The 20,946-nt window shown below is 39.8% G+C and overlaps 1 protein-coding gene across 7 annotated transcripts in view; it reads right to left on the bottom strand.

The window, feature by feature from the left end:
* Window positions 1-676: 676 nt before the first annotated feature.
* The window catches only part of ABLIM2 (actin binding LIM protein family member 2), a 130,846-nt gene continuing 110,576 nt past the window's right edge, over window positions 677-20,946 (bottom strand). For all 7 annotated transcript variants that reach the window (XM_058023895.1, XM_058023896.1, XM_058023898.1 and 4 more), the window contains 5 exons: window positions 17,994-18,052; window positions 15,992-16,046; window positions 14,615-14,679; window positions 14,363-14,443; window positions 677-2,428 (listed from right to left, as the gene is read on the bottom strand). In XM_058023895.1, the coding sequence (XP_057879878.1) occupies window positions 2,315-2,428; window positions 14,363-14,443; window positions 14,615-14,679; window positions 15,992-16,046; window positions 17,994-18,052 (374 nt within the window). In that variant the 3' untranslated portion in view covers window positions 677-2,314. The remainder of the gene's footprint in view (window positions 2,429-14,362; window positions 14,444-14,614; window positions 14,680-15,991; window positions 16,047-17,993; window positions 18,053-20,946) is intronic.

The raw sequence follows: 20,946 nt of genomic DNA, 5'->3' as shown, positions 1-20,946 counted from the left end.
CTTTTTCCTTACAGCATAGGTTGAATCCTATACCTATCCTATGCTGTGGTTAAGAAAATGTCAAATAATTTATGAAAATCCATACTGAACCTGATCTGCACTGATACATGGATTTCTTTGATCAACCTGAGATTTTCTTAATCACTGAGAAGATGCCTGTAATCTATATGATGTCCCAGGGACGTGTGAATGAGAAGAGTGGTCATTGCCAATGTCAAACTTCCTCATAATAGTTCTCCAACCAATTGTTTTCCCGGATTTAGTTTTTCATAGTTGCAATGGACCCTGCTGGTCACATTTTGGATTGGCCCACTTCAGTGGGCTGCCAGTTTTCACAAAATAATGCAACAAGCTACTCTGAGGTTGGAGTGCATTATGGATGTGTTCTCTACATGTGATTGGGAACTCTCCTTTGACACTGGCTAATGATTCCCTACACAGGCTGGTGGTTCTGTACATCACCAGTGAAGCAAATTCTGCTTGCTGAGATGTGACAGCTGCTTGATTGTTTAAATCAAGACCAACTTTACAGTAACTTGACATTCAGAGGTACCCTCAATGCTCTCCTCAGTGAGCAAACAATGCAAATTAGATATTATTTACATTAACATAATGGGAAGACCCTATCCAGAGCAGCAATATGATCTAAAAAATTATACACACATTAGCGAAGTCATTCAGTTATGTCTTTGTTTTAATGAATTTTTTTAAACATTTGTATCATCAGACAAAACATTTAGGTAATGAGAAAATATTTATTTCCCACAGCATGGACTTTGAAAGTTAGTTGGAAGAAGGCATGTTCAATGCTGATTTTTCCAATGCTGGGTCAGTTGAAATAGTGTGTTGTAGTGCATATATTAACCAGTTACCTTAAAGAAATGCGAAAAGACATAGTGAACTAGGAGGTGAGTACAAACATCCAAGGCAGTAAAAATGCAGAATACTGACACATGGCTGAAAAATGTACTTTTTGTAATGCTCATTTAGTATCACAAAAAACTAGCAACTCACTTTAAAACATTCTTTGTCAGCAACCATACCTCTGACCAAATGAAACTATTAAATTTAATACAGTCTTTCAGCTGGAAGAGATATTAAGGTCTAACACTTATATCAAATGCTTAGATTTTGTTAGCTTTGCTTGTTATTTAAGATAGTTTCAAGGTACTGCACCAGTATCACATAGTTAGTTTTTTTTCAAATTGACTTGTACAGAAACATGCAAATAGTAATGCATGAGGGTTTTATGGATTTGATTCTAATTGTCTGTATTACTGATAGAGCACACCAAGCTTTTTTTTGTTACATTTTATGCTGAACTGTTCCATTTCCATTACCAAATGCCATCACAGTTCTCATGGCTTACTGTGTAAAGATGGAAAGTTGAGAAAGTAAGAATGCCTTCACTTAGGACATATATTAATGAAAATAATTCTTTTATAGATAGATATATCTATCTACATAGTAATTAAGATTACATGGTATTTTATCAGCATGAAATGTAAAAAAACCATTCTTCAAACACCCCAGGCTAACAGGAAAACACAGTCAACTGGCACAATACACTCTTCAACCAGTTTTGTATAAGGCTTCAGTTTTCCTGATGAATGGAACTAAATCTTAGTAGGTCTGTATACATTTTAGTCATTATAACCGTTTTATGTCACAATATATTCTTAATAAAATAAAAACTCTGGTGTTGTAATTAAAGATAGCTAGTTACCTTCTAGACAAATATGATCTTTTAAAGAGTACACTGTGTTTAAATATAAGAAGTAGAATTAAGGTGCTTCCATATTTCTGCTTTCATTCTTAAAAAGTACCACAGATAAACAATTGCAGTAATTGCTTGCAGATATGCTTTTCTTTGGCTTTTACCATATTTTTAACAGCATCTGATCCCCCACTGGCAAATTTCTATAATAATTACTTACTTGGTTTTGTAAAAATTGCATTATAAAACTGAATGGAACAAAATGTTGGATGCATTTCCTGTGTATAGCTACACTTTTTTCTCTTCCTTTCAGAATTTCCATTTGCATCAAGCAACGAATGCAAGCAACAATAAATTTAAAGCTAGATTTTTTTGCACATTGTAAACTGGGTAGGACCAGGAGTTACTGACAAAACCAGCTGGAAATGCAAGATTAGCAAATTCTCCGTATCCCAACACATTACCATCTAATCTGTCTTGTTTCCCCGACACATACTAACACAATGAAGCTGGACAATGGTTCAACAGCAAGTGCATGTGATAGTTCTGGCAAGACTATTTTTGTTTTGATTAAGCACATATTTTATCCGGGAGGGTTTAGAAAAGCAGGGCCTTTTTCTTCAGGTCATTCCGCTTCCAAAGTGCCAGACGATCAAATTCCTCAATACTCATTTTGAAGACTTCCTGGAACTCTTCAGGGGACAAATGCCTCTTGAAAATGAAAATACAAAAGATATCATTAAGCTTGTCTGTGCACAGGAATATTTCTGCCCTAAGTTTTAAAACACACCACAAAATAATGCATTAGGGTTTGCATTTAAATTCCAAAATTGTTTCTGGAAAAGACTGCATTGAAACCAAATGAGCTCAGAGTAGCTGGGAAATGAAATTATTGATGGCAGTAGTGACTTTTAAAAAGATGTAATCTTTTCAATATAGTTCTAACTGAACAGAAGCTATGGTTTTTGGGAGAAAGTATGTTTATCCAGGGTGTCTGATGACAGGGCATACTGAGACAAATTGAAGTTATTCCAGGACTTTAAAGAGATTGATAACAATGCAATTTCAGAGCTGGATTTGTTTTGTCTTGATCTTTAATGAGAGCACTGGACACCACACTGGCCCACTAATAGCAACCTTGTAACTAAGGAGAGAGCATACTGCTAAATTCTGAAATCCAAAATGTGCTTATCTATGGGGAGAGACTCTAGTCAGAAGTTCAGGCTGGATAAAGTAGGGGATTTTTAAATGTCAAGAAATACGCTCCTATTTGATGTTTTCATGCTATAATATTTAAAAAAAAAAAAAAAAAAAAAGAGATGAGAAAAAGGGAAGAAATCCAACATAAAGAACTGGAAGGAGGTAGGATAACAATTCCCTAGAAATTATTAGCATCCACACTGAGAAGGTAGAAAAAGTAAATATGTGAATGAATTTAGAAGCAAAATTTCACTTTCCATTTACCAACAAAGACTTCATCTTTGTAATGTAATTCACTCAAGAAAACTAAAGAAATTGTTTGTAATGATTCATTATATATAATTACTTTGAATGGTTATCATGGGTTCTTGTTTCTTAAGAAAGGACAGACTTGGTTTTTTTAAACAGGACTTGTTTTTTTCCCTTGAGATTCCACATATTCAGAACAACAGTGACTAAGATCTTGGAACTGAGCCTTCACTTTTCATTTGACAAATGACAGCAACCCACCATAAGCCCTGCTCATACCATGGAACAAACACACCATGCATATTTAGCAAAGGAGATAATTTTTCACATGGAAATGAGCAACATCTGACAAATGTATTCTAGAAACAATCTCTCACTGACAGAATTTAATTCTATTTGGCTCAGAAAGAAAAAATAACTTCTCTCTACATTGGTTTTTTAGAATATTTTTCTGGTAATCCAGTGGACAAATGCAAGTAAGTTTAGCAACTTCCCACAGCAAGGAACACATCTGTAGGCTGTAGGGATGAAAAAGAAGTCTGGATGTGAAATATTTTATTTTATTTTACTTCCTACATTATGGAGAAGACTTAAGACTCAGGAGAAAACAGTGGCAAACTGTAGTTCTTACTCAGAAAATGAGAAAGCCTATATAACCTTGCAGGTAAAGCTACCTTGCCAATCTTCCAAAACCATAGAAAATAACATAAAACTTTAAAAGGACTGTGTTTTCACCATTTTTCTTTTCCTGAGGTAATTTTTATATTATGAGAAACTGTTATGGTGTCTCATTAGATCTGTTCCAGTACTGAAGGTCAGTGGAGGAGAACTCAAGAAGCCCTAAATGACCCCTTTCCTCCAGAGTGCCAAACATTTGCTGCACCTTCCCCTCCTAATGAAGCTGCCACCCATCTCAGCACAAGCTGTGCAATTCCCCCTTCCCTCTCCAATGTTGTACTTTGCCATTTATCCTTTTGCTTTGCCCTCAGGCTCAGTGAGCTGCCCATCCACATGCATCTATCCAAGGCAGAATTAATCAGCTGTGCACTGTGCTCCTCTGCCTGTGCTCAGATGACACCACCTTCATTCTTTGCATAGTTTTCTATCTCTTATACCTCAGTTTTGTTTTATAACAGCACCATTTTTTCCTCCTTACAGAAGGTCTCATTTGGTGCTGCCAGGTCCAAAAGCAGGTGACAGCTTCCAGCCCAGGGACAAAGTGACTGAGATGGGGAAAGCAAAAACTCATTTATTTCCACATCCATTCAATTAGACAGTTTCTTTGCTTTTAATTTTCTTCCCCATATACCGTTACCTCAAGGACTCACAAACTGACTTCCAAATTAGCAGTTTCTTATTCCATCAAGGCTTTTTTCACATGCAAAAATAATTCTGGTAGAAGGGAACATTTTCCCTTTGGTCTGAACTCTGAGAATGCCAGTATAACATATTTCCTGCTGCTGTCCCTGCATCTTAGAAGCTTTCACCATATCCTTCTTTAGCACCATGGGCTCTAGATTTGGGACTGACCCTAGAAGCAGCAACGACTTAAGTTCTGTCTTCAAATTTGGAATAAAACCTTGGTCCCAGAAAGATGTCATCAAACTGGCAAAGCTTCAGATAAAAGCAACTAAAGTAATCATGGGCTGCAGTTTGATTTATGAGGAAACACTAAAAGGCCTGAGTATGTCTAAGCTCAGCCAAATGATGACTAAGGTAAAATATGGTAATATCTACAAATATTTGAAGGGTCTAAATACCAGGGGAATGCACCAGTGTCAGAAGTTTATGGTCACACTTTTCTATGTATATGTGATGCTACATTTTGCCTCCACTATTGTTGGGACTTTTCTAACAGCTTTTCTTAAAGCTTTAAAACCTAGAGCTCTTCCCAAACCTGAAGGCAGAAAAAACGCACCAGTAAGAAATCCTGGGCTGATTAATCTTTCTTCTCAGCTACTGGAATTTTAATTTGCCTTAACTGAAGCGTTACCTTTTTCTCATTAGTGAAACAAAAGAAGGGAAATTGAAAACTATGAGCAGGGAATATGAAAGATATTAATCTTGAGCTATGAGAGAATATGGGTGAAGCTATGCTTTACAAGGCCAAGAACATAATTTCCTTTTTATTTTTTCAGTAATAGATCAGCTTAAAATATCCAGCTATGTTAATAATGCATCACTGGGCTATTAAAGGAAGGAATGGCCAAACTTACTAGTAAAAGCAACACTCATTCCTTTTTTTTTTTTTTACTAGAGTTGGCCTTGTTTACATAGGAAGTCTGGGTGTTTTACAGTGTGCTAGTAAGTGATTCCTAATTCCCTTTGTGACAGTTTGGCCATATTCAGGCAGCTTAACTCAATCTCCTTCTCTGCTCTGCATCAACAGCAAGGCTGGGCACGTTGCAGACACTGGGGAGAGAAGAGAAGGTCCTGTTCTGCCCACACTCTCAACTCACTGCATGTCAGTGAGGTCATTTTGGAAGCTACATAATGATGTTAACATGGTGCTACCTGAAAACCTTGCTAAAAGATAAGGTAAGCAATTTAAAGATGATTCTTCACTATGATGACTGCTATAGTCAGAGAACCAGAATATCAGCTTTTGTGATATAGTTAAGTGTGATAATGCTACAATAAGAAAGGACTATGGCATCATGTTGTTTTGATAACATTGTACTAATCTGAGGCTTTTATTAGGATACACAGAACTAAGCAAGGGCTGAGCTAAACCCCTGCACTGCATTGCAACCACTAGAACAGAAAATCCTCATCCTCTGTGAAACACAAACATGAAAATGAGCAGTACAGACATGACCTCATTTTTCACTCTCTCAGAACAAAAGTAATTAATTGCACATTCAAATACTTGCTCCACAGTGTTATCTCAGAAAGAAGTGGTGCTTTTCATTATCAATTAATGAGGCTTGTCTCTATTTCTGTGGTCTGCTAAAAAGCCAGTAATAATTCTAAATAGAGTTATAATTTTTATTTAGTTCAATGAGATTTCTTTTCTTTTCCCCAAGAATAATTTAGCTCTCAATGAAATTCAGAGATGCTCAAAACCAATACATAGTGTCATGATTTCACTGCAGCTGGCAACCCACACAGCCATTCACTCAACTCCCCCACTACTGGGATCAAGGAAAGAATTGGAAGACTGAAAGCTGGAAAACTCATGTGTTGAGATAAAGACAGTTTAATAGGGAAAGAAAAAGCCACACACACAAGCAAAGCAAAACAAGGAATTAATTCACTGCTTCCCATGGGCAGGCAGGTGCTCAGCCATTTCCAAGAGAGCAGGGCCCATCACACATAGCAGCTACTTAGGAAGACAAAAACTCCAAATGTTCCCCCTTCCCTCCACCCCCCACTTATACACTGAGCATGATGTCACATCATTTGGAATATCCCATTTGTCACTTTGGGTCACCTGTCCTGGCTGTGTCTCCTCCCAGTCTCCCATTCACCTCCAACTCCCCTGCCAGAGTGGAGGGGGAAGAGCAGAGAAGGCCTTGGCCCTGTGTAAGCTCTGCTCAGCAATAACAAAAAACATCTCTATGTTATCAACCCTGTGTTCAGCACAAATCCAAAACACAGCCCCATACCAGCCACTGTGAAGAAAGTGACCCCAGCCAACACGAACACTTAGGAATGTGGCATTAGTATGAATAGGTCACAGGAAGATAAAATTGCAGTTCACCTGCAGCCATCCTGCAGTACCTGGTGGCCAGGGGGGGCTTCACAGGCACCCCTGTTCTGTGTCAGTAATTGGATGGGAGTCCTCATGTGCAAACCTGCTGATGTAGGAAGCTCAGAGGATATCCTACTTCCTCATGAAGTAAAACAAAATTGAGCCAATGAAAGAACTCAATGGATGGCAGCAGGTGAGGAGTTGAAGACCAGAAAAAACAAGGTCCTAAATCCTAGACGAATTTAAAACCTCAGGTTTGTTTCTCTTTTGCTCTTTGTTTTGCTGTATCAATAGGAAATGACAGCTGAGCACCACACTGCCTTTGCTTCAGTCTGTGGTGACTCTTTCAGCCAGTCTCTCTGAGGCACTTCTGTGCACTCTGTTCTACAGAGTGAAATTTTAAGTAGCTGTCTCCTCCAATTCGTTTTTATTCAAAATCCTTGCAACACTTCCAACTTCTGATTCACATAATCCAGAAATAAAAGCTACAGGATCTGCTCCAGAGATTTCAGTATGAGAAATACTCAAAATAAACAGGGATTTATTGAGAAAGGCTTATTCAAGTGAGCATTCATGTAAATAACCAAGCCTCAGCTCTTCAAGTTGGAGCACAAGCTTTTCCTATAGTAAGACTCAGGACTGTAGAAGTATTTCAACACTTAGAAGATAATAGCTCCTTCCCTTCTCCAGTTTTTCTCTTCTTCACTGCCCTTCCACTCCCTTCTCTCATGCTTCCCAAGGTTAGCCCAAATAAAACTTTCAGATGGCCAATCAAAATTTGCTGGAATTTTTTTTCTATTGACTTTTGAATCCTCATTTTGCTTTCACAAGGTTTGCACTCTTCACCCCTCTTTCTGTTTCACTGCTGGGGCTCAGCAGGCTTTTCAGAGGTTTCTTCTAAGCCTGCTGCATGGCTAATTACAAAGCTGTAATTAGCCATGCCCCACATTCCCAAGGGAGTACTGAATGTTATGCTCATCTACAGCCTAATTAAGCTTCATGCTCAATAAATATTTGAAACTATTAAGTAATTATGTGATTGGGGAGGGAAAGTTAAGAAATGGCATGAATTGCACCTAATGAACTTTAAAAGGTATCAAAGGATCACTAGGGCAGCTCTGCTGATCAGAGGATAAGGCACCTGCAGTTACCCCAGGTAAGGGCAATTATTGGTAACAAATAGTAGAGCCCTTGTGCAGCCAAGCCTTGCAGGGGCTGCAGATCCCCCTCCAAGCAGCAACGTGGGTGCCCAGAGGGGTTCCCAGGGAAAGCAGTGAAATATGAGCAGTGAGGAAAGGAGTCTGAGACCCTTCCCCATGCCCATGTCACCCCCAGCACCTCTGCAAGGCTCCTGGATCTGGGGCTTTTTCTCATTCAGAATTTCAGGGTACCATGAAGTCTCCTAGAGAAGCTGCATTCCCCTCTACACTACCACTGCAGGGTGCTGCCATTCTAACCTCCTGGGAAGCATCACAAGGCACACAGAAAATCTTCTGTGGGAGCACTGGACAGCCAGGATTTTGCCCAGCTGAATCATCCATAAAGGTACAAAAATCTGGGACAATGTATTTTTCTCAGGTATGTGAACATATTATCTAAATAGCATACACACAGAGTATCTCTGATGATAATCTATGCCACCATCCTGTCATTCAAATGAGCTTTTTCATTGACATTGACATAAGGCATTGCCTCCAGCTGATTGCTGCTAAAAAATTCTGTATAATTAAGAAAATAAATAATAAATTAAAAAAAAACAACTAACATCCATAATAAATTATGAAAATATAAAGAAGACAATGAGTTTCAAAATTTTCATTTGTTTTACGCAAAAAATACCTTATTCTTAAAGCAGATTTTGCAGCTTCCCTTAGTTTGGACTTAAGCGCACCTGTGATATAAATGTTCTATACCTAATCTCTGTTCACTCCTACAGTGTTTCACTCACACAGAAATTACTTTTCACATCATATCCCATCAATTCTAATGTGTACTTTCATTTTATAATGGCTTCTTTTGTAAAAGGCTTTGAAATCTGATATAAACATGCATCACTGATCACAACACAAGCACATGCCTAGAATGAGAACCACCACCCATGTATTTTTCAAGTTTAACAGTGTGAAATAGTTCTGCTGAAGTCAGTGACCGACACTTTTCCACCCCAGGTTATGAACTTTATTGTGAAGTCAGCTTGTAACCTCAAACCCAGCCCCAAACTGCAAACTGAAAAACACACAGCAGTCCAGTCTTGCTCTCATTTTCCCCATCTGAGCTCCAGAGGAGGTGGAACACACAATGCTACTTGCATGAATGACATCCAGGAGCTTGGGCTCTTAAAAATTCAGCCTCAGTTACTGGAAACAAGTCCTAAAATTGTTGAAGCCCAAATGGCTGGAACCCAGGGTTATTGTTGAATGAAAAGTAGTGGAAAAAATGTTATCCCTAAAGCAAATCCAGACAAGCAGTTCCAGGAGGATGTTTGATTTAAAGTGAGTGCTCTGTTCAAGTAAGGCCATACCCATGTTTAAATCACTCATTTCTGCTTACAGGAGAACAAGGTGGCAAATGAAAGTTTGCTACTTGACATTCCAGAGTTCTTTTTCCTTAGCAATTGTCTCAGTTAAACAAAGAAGGAACAGGCTCAAACAAAAAGTGTAATAATTTACTTTCTACTGCATTTGATAGGCATGAATGGATAATGCTTTCAAGCCTTGACATTCAAAAGGAACAGCTAAAAAAAAAGTTAAGATACATTAAGATAAGGAAATCAAATGAAAACATGGTTTCCAAATGGTTTCCAACATGGTTTCCAAACATAACTATATTGGCTTTCAAAACTACCAGCCTGTGACCACAAAAGAAATCTTATACTCTGTGATAAAAGCTACTGCAGCAGGAAAAAAAAATAAATCCAAGCAGCTGGGCATGAGCTACCAATATGAATGTGCAATGTGTGCACTGAACCACACTGTGTGACTGAAGAACAGGCAAACAATATCCAATCTAAGAGAAAAGTATCAAATGCATGCTTTTAGGGGCACAAAGCTCAAAGTATAAAGGTATTCAAGTACTTAAAAGAGGTTGCAAAATATTTGAAAGTGTCTGTAAACTCAACTTCCTCTGAGAAGCATCAGGTAAGGAATGTGCAATGTGTACCATCCAAAGGGGATGTCTTAGTCCTGAAAACTCAGGACTTAAGTTGTCCAAAATGGGGAAGTTTGGTTCAGAACACATATATTTAACTGTTGCTTTAAAAAATAAATAAAAAGGGATAAAAAGTTCAGAGATAGACCAAATTTGCTATATTTTTTCAAATGCTATTGCAGCAAACTCACCAAATAATCCTGTTGTGTAATTATACTATATCTTCACAGAATATACCAATCTAGGCAAATTAGAGACTTACAGAGGTCTTCAAAGCAAGGTCAACTTTAAGGACCATGAAGACTATAAAGACAAAACAGACCATGTTCCTCAAGGTCTTTTCCAGCTAAGTTCTGTATGCCTGCAGGGGTAAAGGTTCCACAGCTTCTGGGGCAACCTGTTCACTGCATTACTCTTCCAGTGAGGAACATTCCCCTTAAATCCAATTGTAATTTCCTTTCCTGCAGCTTATGACTGTTGCCTCTTGGCTTTCCAGTGCCACCCTCCGGGGTGGGTATGACCTGCCCTATAATCCCTTCAACCACAAAGGTGAGCTGCTGGTTCATCTTCAGCTTGTTCTCCATCAGCATCATCAGGTGCTTTTCCTCAGAGCTGCTCCCCCATCTTGTCCTGATGAATTGTGTTACTTGGTCACAAGTGCAAGGATGTGCATTTATCTTCACTGAATTCCATGAAGTGTCTGTCAATCACTCCTGCAGCCTGGCCAGCTCCCTCTGAACAGAGGCTCTGCTCACCTGAGCATCAGCTGCAGTTCATGTCATCTGCAGACATGGGGAGCGTGCAATTCCTCTTCTCCACCCAGGATGGATAATCCACCTGTGTTACTGCTTGGTTGTTCACATAACTTGCACTGTTGTGTGAATGAATTTGTTCTTCACCCTTTCCTGTTAGAATAGCTCATGGGAATGCTGCTCTGCTCATCTAACATTACAATAAACAGCACTGTGGTAGAGAGAAACTCCTAAAAAAAATTCCTTGGGCAAATCCTTATCTACTGTAAACTTCTTGTATTTCTAATCAGCTTATACAAAAGTGAGATCCAGGCTATTTATTCAAAAACCAAAGTGCCAGAAAGGTATTTAAAAATCAGCTGGCTACTCATTATAACCAGTTCTTGGTGCTGCATGTATTAGTTCACTGTTGGCAAAAACGTCTCCTTGGAAGAGCACAAGGAGCTGGGTACTTCTGTCTCACTGCTGAGTTAAGACAAGCAAACAAAAACATGCTGAGTGTTTCTGTGCTTAGTTACACGTACTTTTGAGGAAAGAATGACTATTATTTGAATGCATTTATTACCAGTTGAGCCATCCTAATCTCTAGATACCTCTTGGGCTTAGAAAAATATGCATTTTTACAGGAAAATATTTTTTATAATCCTTAAAATAAATTTCTTGCACAACAGTGTAATCTAAAAAATACTCACAATGGGAGTGAAGTTAGGAAAACACTACCACCCATTAAATCCCCACCCTCCTGTGGTCCTGGAGCATTAGCCAAGGTTTCGTTGTAGCCTCCCTTAATTTGACCCCAGGAGCTAATATCATTGACTTGAGTTCACTTCTCCTGGTAGGAACACTCAGTGTAGGAGACTTTGCTTGGAAGAGTGACTCATAGACAAACAATAATGCTCCTTCCATGACACCTATGATGGATCATTCAAAGTTCACAACTAACTGTTTCACAAAGAGGAGGCTGCTTCAAGACAAATTGTGAGATGGCTCTTAAATAAATCTACCTCATGCAAACTTAGTTGACCTTATTGCTCCAAACTGGACCAAGAAGCCAGAAACATCATGAGTGAGAGAGATATTTTGTTGATACCAGACACAGTAAGCCTGTTTTCAGGCTTGACAGCTGACGTGAAGCACAGCAGCTCCAGGTCTCCTTTCACAGACACCACCTGTACCCTTGGCCACAGCCATCACGCCCAGGAACTTCCTCTGCTTTGCAGCAGCAACAGCAAGGTGAGGCTTCAGCCCACACAATAATCAGAATAAAACTGGTGTATTAGAACGTGGATTTTTTTTCTTAGGAGATTTTCCTAGATATATCACTCTACAGCTTGGATAATACATGGACCTAGCGCTGCCACCATTTCTGTAGGTGAAATCCAGCCCTTTCACAAGTGACATTGCATGTGCAGGATGAAAACAGAACAACAGCTGGAAACCAATTCAGATTTGAAACAGCACTTGCCTCTTAGGGACCCCAAGCATTGAATCATACCATCTAGGAAGTGTAAATGGACCTCAAGAAAGGCTGAAATATAACCTTAGTAGATGCTTTCAGTATTCCCAGTGCTGTCCTCAAAAACTTGGAGATACCAAGGTATCAAGGCATGTGAAGTGAGTCCTCCACTAACAGACAGCAGTCTATATCCACATTTCTAAGCCTGGTCTGCTTCTGTGCAAACCTAAAAACCCACATAGTCCTGGGCTCCCTGAGTCCTGGGTCCTGCCCAAGCCTGAAATCTGCTGAGTGCACAAGTCAATAATTAAGTTACTATATTCTACTTTGGCCACAAAAGGGAAATAATGATAAGCTGCTTTTCTATGCAAAGCTACTTATTTCCAGGAATTCTGTAATACAAAAGAAAGGTTCAGGAATGAGGGAAAGAGGCTGACAGGGAAGGCAATGGTTTGTGCCTGTCACTCAACTCTACACATGGTTTGAATGTGTAGATGAGCAACTGCCTCTGATTTCACAGTAGTTACAGTGCTATTCAAACTCTGCTAATTTAATTGTTTAACAAACTACCAATCCCTATTAAATGTAAGAGTCTACAAAGGAGTCCTTCCTGCAGACACGTGTTTAGCATAGTGCAGCAATCAGCAGGATTGGCCTGGTCCCCTCACTGCTTTTCTGGTGCAGGTTTGAAGCAGATCTTGTTTATTGTTCTTTTTTGCAAACCTCTGTGAGATCTTTGAAGTGGTTGGGCTCCTTGAGCCAACAGGCCCTGTGCTGCACCTGGTGTGAGGCAGACTGAACAGCTCCAAAGTTAAACAAACAGCAATCCCAGCTGAGGATGGTGTATGAGTTTCAGATAATGGCAGCCAGGGCAGGCATGGTCCATCCAAAGCAAACTCTGTGTTGTCTCAACAAAGCAATTTAGAGGTGCATTTGCTATTCAGACTGGTCTGCTGTGTTTAAACAGAGACTCTGGTCTTTAACACACACATACACACGTGTGTGTAAATATGTACATATGAAAGAATCCTTTACAGGATGTGTCCAGAGGAGCATCCCTGCAACTCCCTGCTCCTTTTTCCAGACTCATCATGCTTTTTAGTATTGCTATCATGCCTTGCCATAAACCAGACTTAAAAAAGCTCATAACTGAGGCTACTTTTTTCCTTACAATCAAATCAACACTGATTGACTCAAGGAAATCAAGTGACAAGCACATTCAAGTATTCAAGAGCATAATACCAATTTCAAAACATAGTACATGTATGCAAGTCTGGTAAATTATTGTTTTTAAAAACTGATTTTAATCAGAGGAACTTTCTGCTCCTTCAAAGTTTTTCTTCTTTTCTTGTTTGAAAAGTAATTTTTTCTTTCTTCTTTTCTTGTCATATTACCAAATTCAAAATACAGTATATTTATTAAAATATAAATATTTCTAAAAGTCCAGTACTGTTATCACATTTTTTTTGTTGAGCTATCTCTTCTTCTTAATACTAGTTCACAGAAAGATAGGTTACCTAAGGTGAGTTTTTACTCAGTCCTGTCATTGATCAGTCAAAAAAATCAACTTTGGGAATTTTGCCTGAACATCAATTTCAGAATTTGATCTTTGGATACTCAGCTTTCTGTAATGATAAATTATATCTACATTTCTCCATCTTAAGCGAGATGTGGATGGTAGAGCAAAGCTGTAGTAGAGTGACCACAGATCACACAGCCAAAGGAGAGGCTGAATAAGACAACAGACTGAACAGGGGTCCATGTATTTTCAGGATGAATTGAGCCTTTTTGTAATATTTAGGTTATTCTATGAGGATGTTTTTTATATGAATTCAAACCAAAACAAACTCCACATTTTCCCACTCCCCACCTGAACTTCCAATACCCTGTAAAATCATCCAAAACTGATGGGTTTTATCAGTATCTCTGTAAAACCATTTGGTCAGACATTTGCCAGGTTTTAGGTAATTTTTTAGTTAAATTGCCTACATACTGCCTTTTTTGAGAGAAAAAAACCACAATACATAATGTCATTGTTCTCACTTATTCTTCTCTCTTCTTTGTCGCTATTCCTGAGGCACAGGGGTATGCAGCATAGTAAGAAAACAGAAGAAGTACTTGCAAAACTGTTGAGCAAACATTCCTACCTCCAGCCTGGTCCTGTCCACATCCTTGGGCAATTTCACACGAACTCGGTTTGTTACAATAAGAGTTTCATAGGGATAAATCTGTTAAAAAGACAAGAACATATGAACTCCAGCTGAATCCAATTCTGATGCATGGAAATGGTGGTATGAGGAACTTACTAAAAAATGGTACATACTTGCATCCTGATTTGACAAATATTTCACTGGGACAAAAATTAACAAAATGAAATAAAAGAAAGGAACCCATGTAACCTTGCTAGGAAGTGCTGAATCTGATTGTTCTTCCAGTGCTGGAAAAGCCCTTCTTACCTTGTATTCTGCAAAAGAATGAGAACAGGTTCAGAGTTTAGAATTTATAGCCGTTTTTTGGTGTCACCACAACAAACATTTAGGTACATCACAAATGTGCTATGCTACTACATTTCTCCCTTCTCAGTAGCTGTTGGATAACTGCATGCATAGTAAGAACTTGACCCCCATGCCCTAAAAGCCTATAACACTGTCTATTACCAAAGCAATTGTCCTGGAAATCAAAGGCTTATTACAGAAAATCCATCTCCCGATGCCATTGGGTTACACGGTGAGTATGTCTGGCAATATTGGGGATCACTTTTTATAGGAGGCTTATGTGCAGAGTTAAGTCAGTCTGTCATCCAAAACTCCTGCCCTTATTGTTCTTTACTGAAAATAGTTAAAATATATGGATTATTAAAGGCATGTCAGTTTGGAAACATAGATGAAAACCACTGAGATAATATGATATTACAAGATGCTGACACCCTGCACTTGGGCTGACTGCGCTGGGAATAACAACAGGGAAGAAAAGATGATTTGAGGATGTGGTAACAATAACTCCTGCATCTACACTAGCACAAGGGAATTGTAGTTAGGTCAGTGTATGACTATATATGATATAACCACACAGTGTTATCTGTTCACAATGGTGATTAAACACAACCAGGAGAGCCAAAATGTTTTCACAGACCTCTTTATGGTCTGAAATAAAATCAGAGATTGAGTCTACTTTTCAAAATCTTTACTTTAACCTATTCAAACATTGAGACAAAGATTTTTATTAACACAGAGTCATGAAGTGAAGCATTAGAATAAGATTTTTATAATGAGTTAAAGTGTCTTGGAAATAATATTTTTCAGCTCCTTTGAAAATTCCAACCCAACTTCCATATTACTTAAAACTGTAAAAAAAAGAAAATACTGCAAATAAATTCTGCATTTTGAACTCTGCACTTTTTAACCACACTGTAGCACAACCAAGAAGCACAATGGACTTTTTCCAACTAGACTTGAAGGAAAGATTATCTTAAATTTTCTCCTGTCTTTGATATGAGACTAACACCACAAAGCTGTTGCCACATATCAAGGATCCTGCTGTTGACTCAGCCTGGTTGCACCACCCTATGATGCAAGACTTCTGTCAAGCCTTTAGGTTGGGGTAAGTACAAAATAATATTCTCTGTGATAAACATGACACTGAGCTGTGCCTCTGGCTAGTCATTATTATGTGAACTACAGGAAGAGCTCAGAATAGTAACCTTTATGGCAATATGTTAATTAAAATCCTCAAAGGGTGAAAACACAAGGGGAAATGATATTGCAAAAAAAATGTACCTTTCATCCCCCAGCTTGCATCCTGGTCCGTTTCATATTGGCCCATAGTTTCAGGCTGACAGAGAAAGAAAGAAGCAATGTAACAGCAAAATACACAAAAATCACACTCTGAATATTGTTGAGAGAAAAAAGAAACACACAGAACCCAAATACAGATCCTTGTGTGAGAGAAAGAGAAATAAGTCTCAATCAAATTTGACCTAATTGCTCAAGTAAGCAAGGTAACACTGAAACTGTCACATGCTGATGTGTTACTGCCATCATCACAAATCTCTTCTGCTGCACTGCAACTTTTCTCCTTCTGCTTCACACTGCTGATGCCACTGACCAGGGAGAACTCTACATGTACCATATTTGTGCTTTGTTTGAACCACTGTCTTCTTCCTTTGCTGACAAATGCTATGACGAAAAACAGTAGAGGAAATCAGAAAAGCACTATTATATGATTTTTTTTTCCCAAATCTCATTTTTGCCTGCTAGGGTATCATGGTGTGCGCAGCTATGCCCACAATAACCCGCAAGGCTCCTTGCTTGCTTTTGCGGTTTTATTTACGCAGCACTAGCACGGCTGATTAAAAATAACAAACCACAAAAGCTGGTATGAATGAACCTACAATCCAAACAGAGGACATCCATTCTGAGAGGAATTTTGGCCTCAAGGATTTGACCACGAGCAACCTTTCCAACCCTCATCCAGGTTTGGGGCTCTTTCTAAGGGACAGACGCTGCCATCTGCTGCTTTCCCAGCGCACTGCAAGGCACCCGGAGCGCTCTGGGCTCGGGAAGCCTCGGGAGGGCTTTGGTGCCTCACCAGCCTGGCAGCGGCTGGGCACAAGTCAGCGCCTTGCTCACTTCGGGTTACTGGCAACACCTATTCTGAACGGTCAGAAAAACCTCTTGACTCATAGGTGGGATTCGTTTGTTATGGGCCCTTTTAAATTTCTAAATGTTATTTGACAAAATTTCAGTGTCATTCCTTTCTTCAGAGAAGAATTCAAGAAACCAGGTATTGAAGCAACACAGACATAATTAGTCCTGTAATATTAACTCAAAGGGATGGACATTTCAGCAGCTACTGAAAAATCCATTTAGCCACTCCTTGATAATTTCTTTCTTATAGCTCCTTCCAAATGACTCTCACTTTGACTCTTGTCACTGGGGAAGTTCAATCCTCCTCATATGATTTTGCAGGTTTCACATCTTCCTTTGGAGTAAGAAGGGAATTTGATCGAGGTCCTCTCCATGCAATTTGGACACAAATCAATTCTTGAAAAGGTAGGTGCACAGGCATCTATGTATTGCTCACTACTATAAACCATAGTGGTTTTTCACTTAATAGTATAAGCCGTGAACTGAGAATCCATAATGCTAGATGCCAGACAGGCCACATTGTCAAAACTTACTTTTTAATAAAAATTAATAAAAGTTGCAAAGAAGGATTAAAAAATAATTTGGAGTCCGTTCTAATCATAATTTGGTTAGACAACTTTCTTTCTAGATTGCTCCTTGTCATTCAATCTTCGTTGATCCCTCCCTGCCTTAAAATTACAATGGCTGTATGTGAATACACACACCCCACAGAGACACACATTTACACTAGAAAAAACAGAACAGATATTTCAAGGAATGCAATGGATGTGGGGTGTTCCACCTTTGCTCTAAGATCATTACTTGCCTAATTATAGGCCTGTCTCTATCATTAATTCAAGCTATCCTATGACTAGTATGTGCAGCCTGTGCAGATTTTAGATCTTCGTTTGTTTTGGGAGGAGAATCAAGATTCCCAGTGCTCATGATGCACACAATTAAAAGGAGAAGCCTCAGTCAGTCTCACTCTTGCAGAGAGACAAACTGCAACCCACTTAGGGAATGAATCTGTCAGACAGGGCTGGCAGCCAAAACACCTTTGAAGTGTTATTACTGTGTAGATTTTCAACTAGTTACTGAGCTGTCTGTTTATGAGACCTTATTCCCTGGAGAATGGATTTAGATGTGTACCTACCTGATGTAAGCCATTCTTTCCATAGCCAGGTAGAGAAGCAGACTTAGAATATGGAAATCCTGTAAAAGACATAATATACAGCTAAATCTTTCACAGCCTACTAAAACAGGGAATCCGAGAAAACATCCAGAAACAGCAATTACAAGATCAATGCAAATATTCTATCAATGAGATGAGATATAACTGACCTATGCTCATCTTTTCTCCATATTTCATGCACATGAACATGTGTAGCAATATCTAGAAAGAGCAGCATGCCGGGGCACCATGTGGAGGGAGTTGTGGGGTGAAATCTCTGCCTTCCAGATTGGTGTTAAATCAGAACTTGAAACTGGGAATAAAGGGACTTAGATCATCACTTCTGAATGTGCTATATGAGTTCTGGGTTATGGTTTTGTTTCTTAAAAAAAGATGGGTTGATACCCTACCACTCGAAAAAATAAAAACTTTTTTTTTTCCCCTGTAAAACATCTCTTGGAAAAATGCAGAAATGAAGATACAGCAGTGGATAAAGTAAATCAGACAGAGTATATACACGCAAATGAAACAAAGTTTTAAGATGGAGAAAACTGGCAAAGTGGTGTTACCATGAATAAATGATGTGATACAGTGATGAAACTGAGTGTGGTCATTATGAGACAACTGAAACGCCTTAATTTTAGTATTATGACTCTAATAAGAAAGTTTAAAAGTTAAACAATAGAAGAACAAACACACGTGTAATAAACATTCCTGACTCCAGTATAGGACATTAAGTAAAATTGGTGCAAAGAGTTACAGAAGTCAGATGGCTCAAAGAACTGAATATACAATACTTCTTTCTGTCAAAACTGTTAGCAGTCTCTGTCCAAAGAGGAATGCAGGAAGGGAATCCAGACCCCACTGGATTAATAAATACCCTAAGGAGATTATTAGGAATAAGCATGCAGAAAGAAAAAGCAAAAGATGGATCAGCATAGGGCTCAAAATGTGCTGAGATAAACTGAAAACTGCCAGAAGTCAAGCTGAGCTAAACACTGAAAATGATATTAAAACAAATAGCAAAAGTTTCTCCAGCTATCCAAATAAAAAGAGAACAAGGCAAGAAGAAATGGGATCAGCGGGAGTTGCACTGTGTCAGTGCTCAGAACCCAGCAAAGGTGAAAGACAGCCCAGGTAGGGCTTGAGCACTGAAGGAGCATTTCATCCAGGGAACACAAAGGGCAGCAATGAGCAAGGACGAAAAGCTAAAGGAGTAAGGGTAGGCCAGTGAATCACTGTCATGGCGGGAAAAAAAAATTCAAAGCACTGAATGTACTTCAACAGGGAGCAACAGGCTCACATTGCATTGCAAACCAAATACCTCCTACCATTAGAGAAGGGCAACTACAGTTCTTATACTTGAGAGAGGAAAAAATAACAAAACAAAAACCTTATAATTGCCTGTTATGTGAACGGTAGTGCCAGCAGAGAGCAAAGAGTAAAATAATACCTGTGCAACAGAATGCCTGTACCTGCAACAAAGCTGCCATCTCTGCTCCTGCCTGGAAAAAGCTGCTATGTTGGACATCAGTGTGCATATCAATCTTTTGGCTACAGAGAAGATGGGCGAGTGAGGTTTGTTCTGTCGCTAAATAACCCTCGGTCACCGAGGAGCATTGCCCCAAGGTAAAGAGGAGTTGGCAGCAGAGCCAGGCGGGCGCGGAGCTGGCCTGGAGCTGCCGGGCTGAGCCGGAGCTGGCCCGGAGCTGTCAAGCTGAGCCGGAGCTGGTTCGGAGCTGCCCGGAGCTGGCCCGGAGCTGCCGGGCTGAGCCGGAGCTGCCCCCAGCCGGCCTGGAGCTGCCGGGCTGAGCCGGAGCTGGTTCGGAGCTGCCGGGCTGAGCCGGAGCTGCCCCGGAGCCGCCCCGCAGCCGGCCTGGATCTGGCGGGCGGAGCCGCAGCCGCAGCGCCGGCGACACCGCGCGGGCGCCCGGAGCAGCGGAGCGCAGAGCGGAGCCCGAACGGCCCAGGCACAGCACTGAGAGCCGCTGATCCGGCTCCGCTCCTCTGTGGTTGGACACTGTTTGAACAGGTACCCTCTGCAGGGGTACGGCTCCTGCTTCGTCCGGGCTGAGGCTGCCTCTCAGCACATCATGGACACATCAACAGCAAGGGTTACATGCCTTCCTAGATGATGCCTGCTTCCTAAATACTCAACACTTAAAATCATGAATCATGGTAAATGATAAGCTATTAGACATCTACATAGACAGAAACAAGACCCATTTTCACAGGTGGATGTCAGGAGATGCAAGCTCCACTCCTGCCTGTTGATTGCACAAGCCTCACACTGATGTGCTGTTAGTTGTGTTCTTCTGGGCATTTAAGTAATGTAATGTGGAAAAATTTCTTCTAGAGCAAAACAACCCTACTCTGGTTTGCTCAGAGGCTGGACAGAAAAATGAAGAGCTTTTTGCTCAGTTTATCTGGAAACATCACTACCAATTCACAGCCTGCTAACTCCCTCCACTCTGTATGTAACCACTTGGCACCAAACCTATGCCTAACAAGTTTATTTTCTCTGATAGTCACTGACTATGCCACGGGACGGAGCTGAAAGCCCGAGTTCTCAAGCAGAAATGCAAGAGGTAGAGATGCTACTCTTCTGTGGCCAATGGAGGGCATATGACAGACTATGAACATTCAGAACTAAATAGGGAAACACTGAATAGAAAAGGAATTAATTAGGATGTCCACAGGTATTAAAACAGTCAGGTAAGTGAATAAAAGCATAAGGAAAGGCATAAATTTCAGGAAGACAAAACTTCCTCTGTCATTTCTGTGTAGTTGCTAATTGGGTAATGGAGTCAGCTTTCATGAGGGACAGAGAAATGCTGATAAAAAGCAATGGAAAATGAACTACAGAACCTATATTGGCACAAATGGGATATTCACCCTGACAAAGAGGTGTGAATTATCTATTGCATTTCTAGTT

The sequence above is a fragment of the Melospiza georgiana genome, chromosome 5 (genome assembly GCF_028018845.1).
Source record: "Melospiza georgiana isolate bMelGeo1 chromosome 5, bMelGeo1.pri, whole genome shotgun sequence".
NCBI lineage: Eukaryota > Metazoa > Chordata > Aves > Passeriformes > Passerellidae > Melospiza > Melospiza georgiana.
This window is presented reverse-complemented; position numbering and strand designations above follow the sequence as displayed.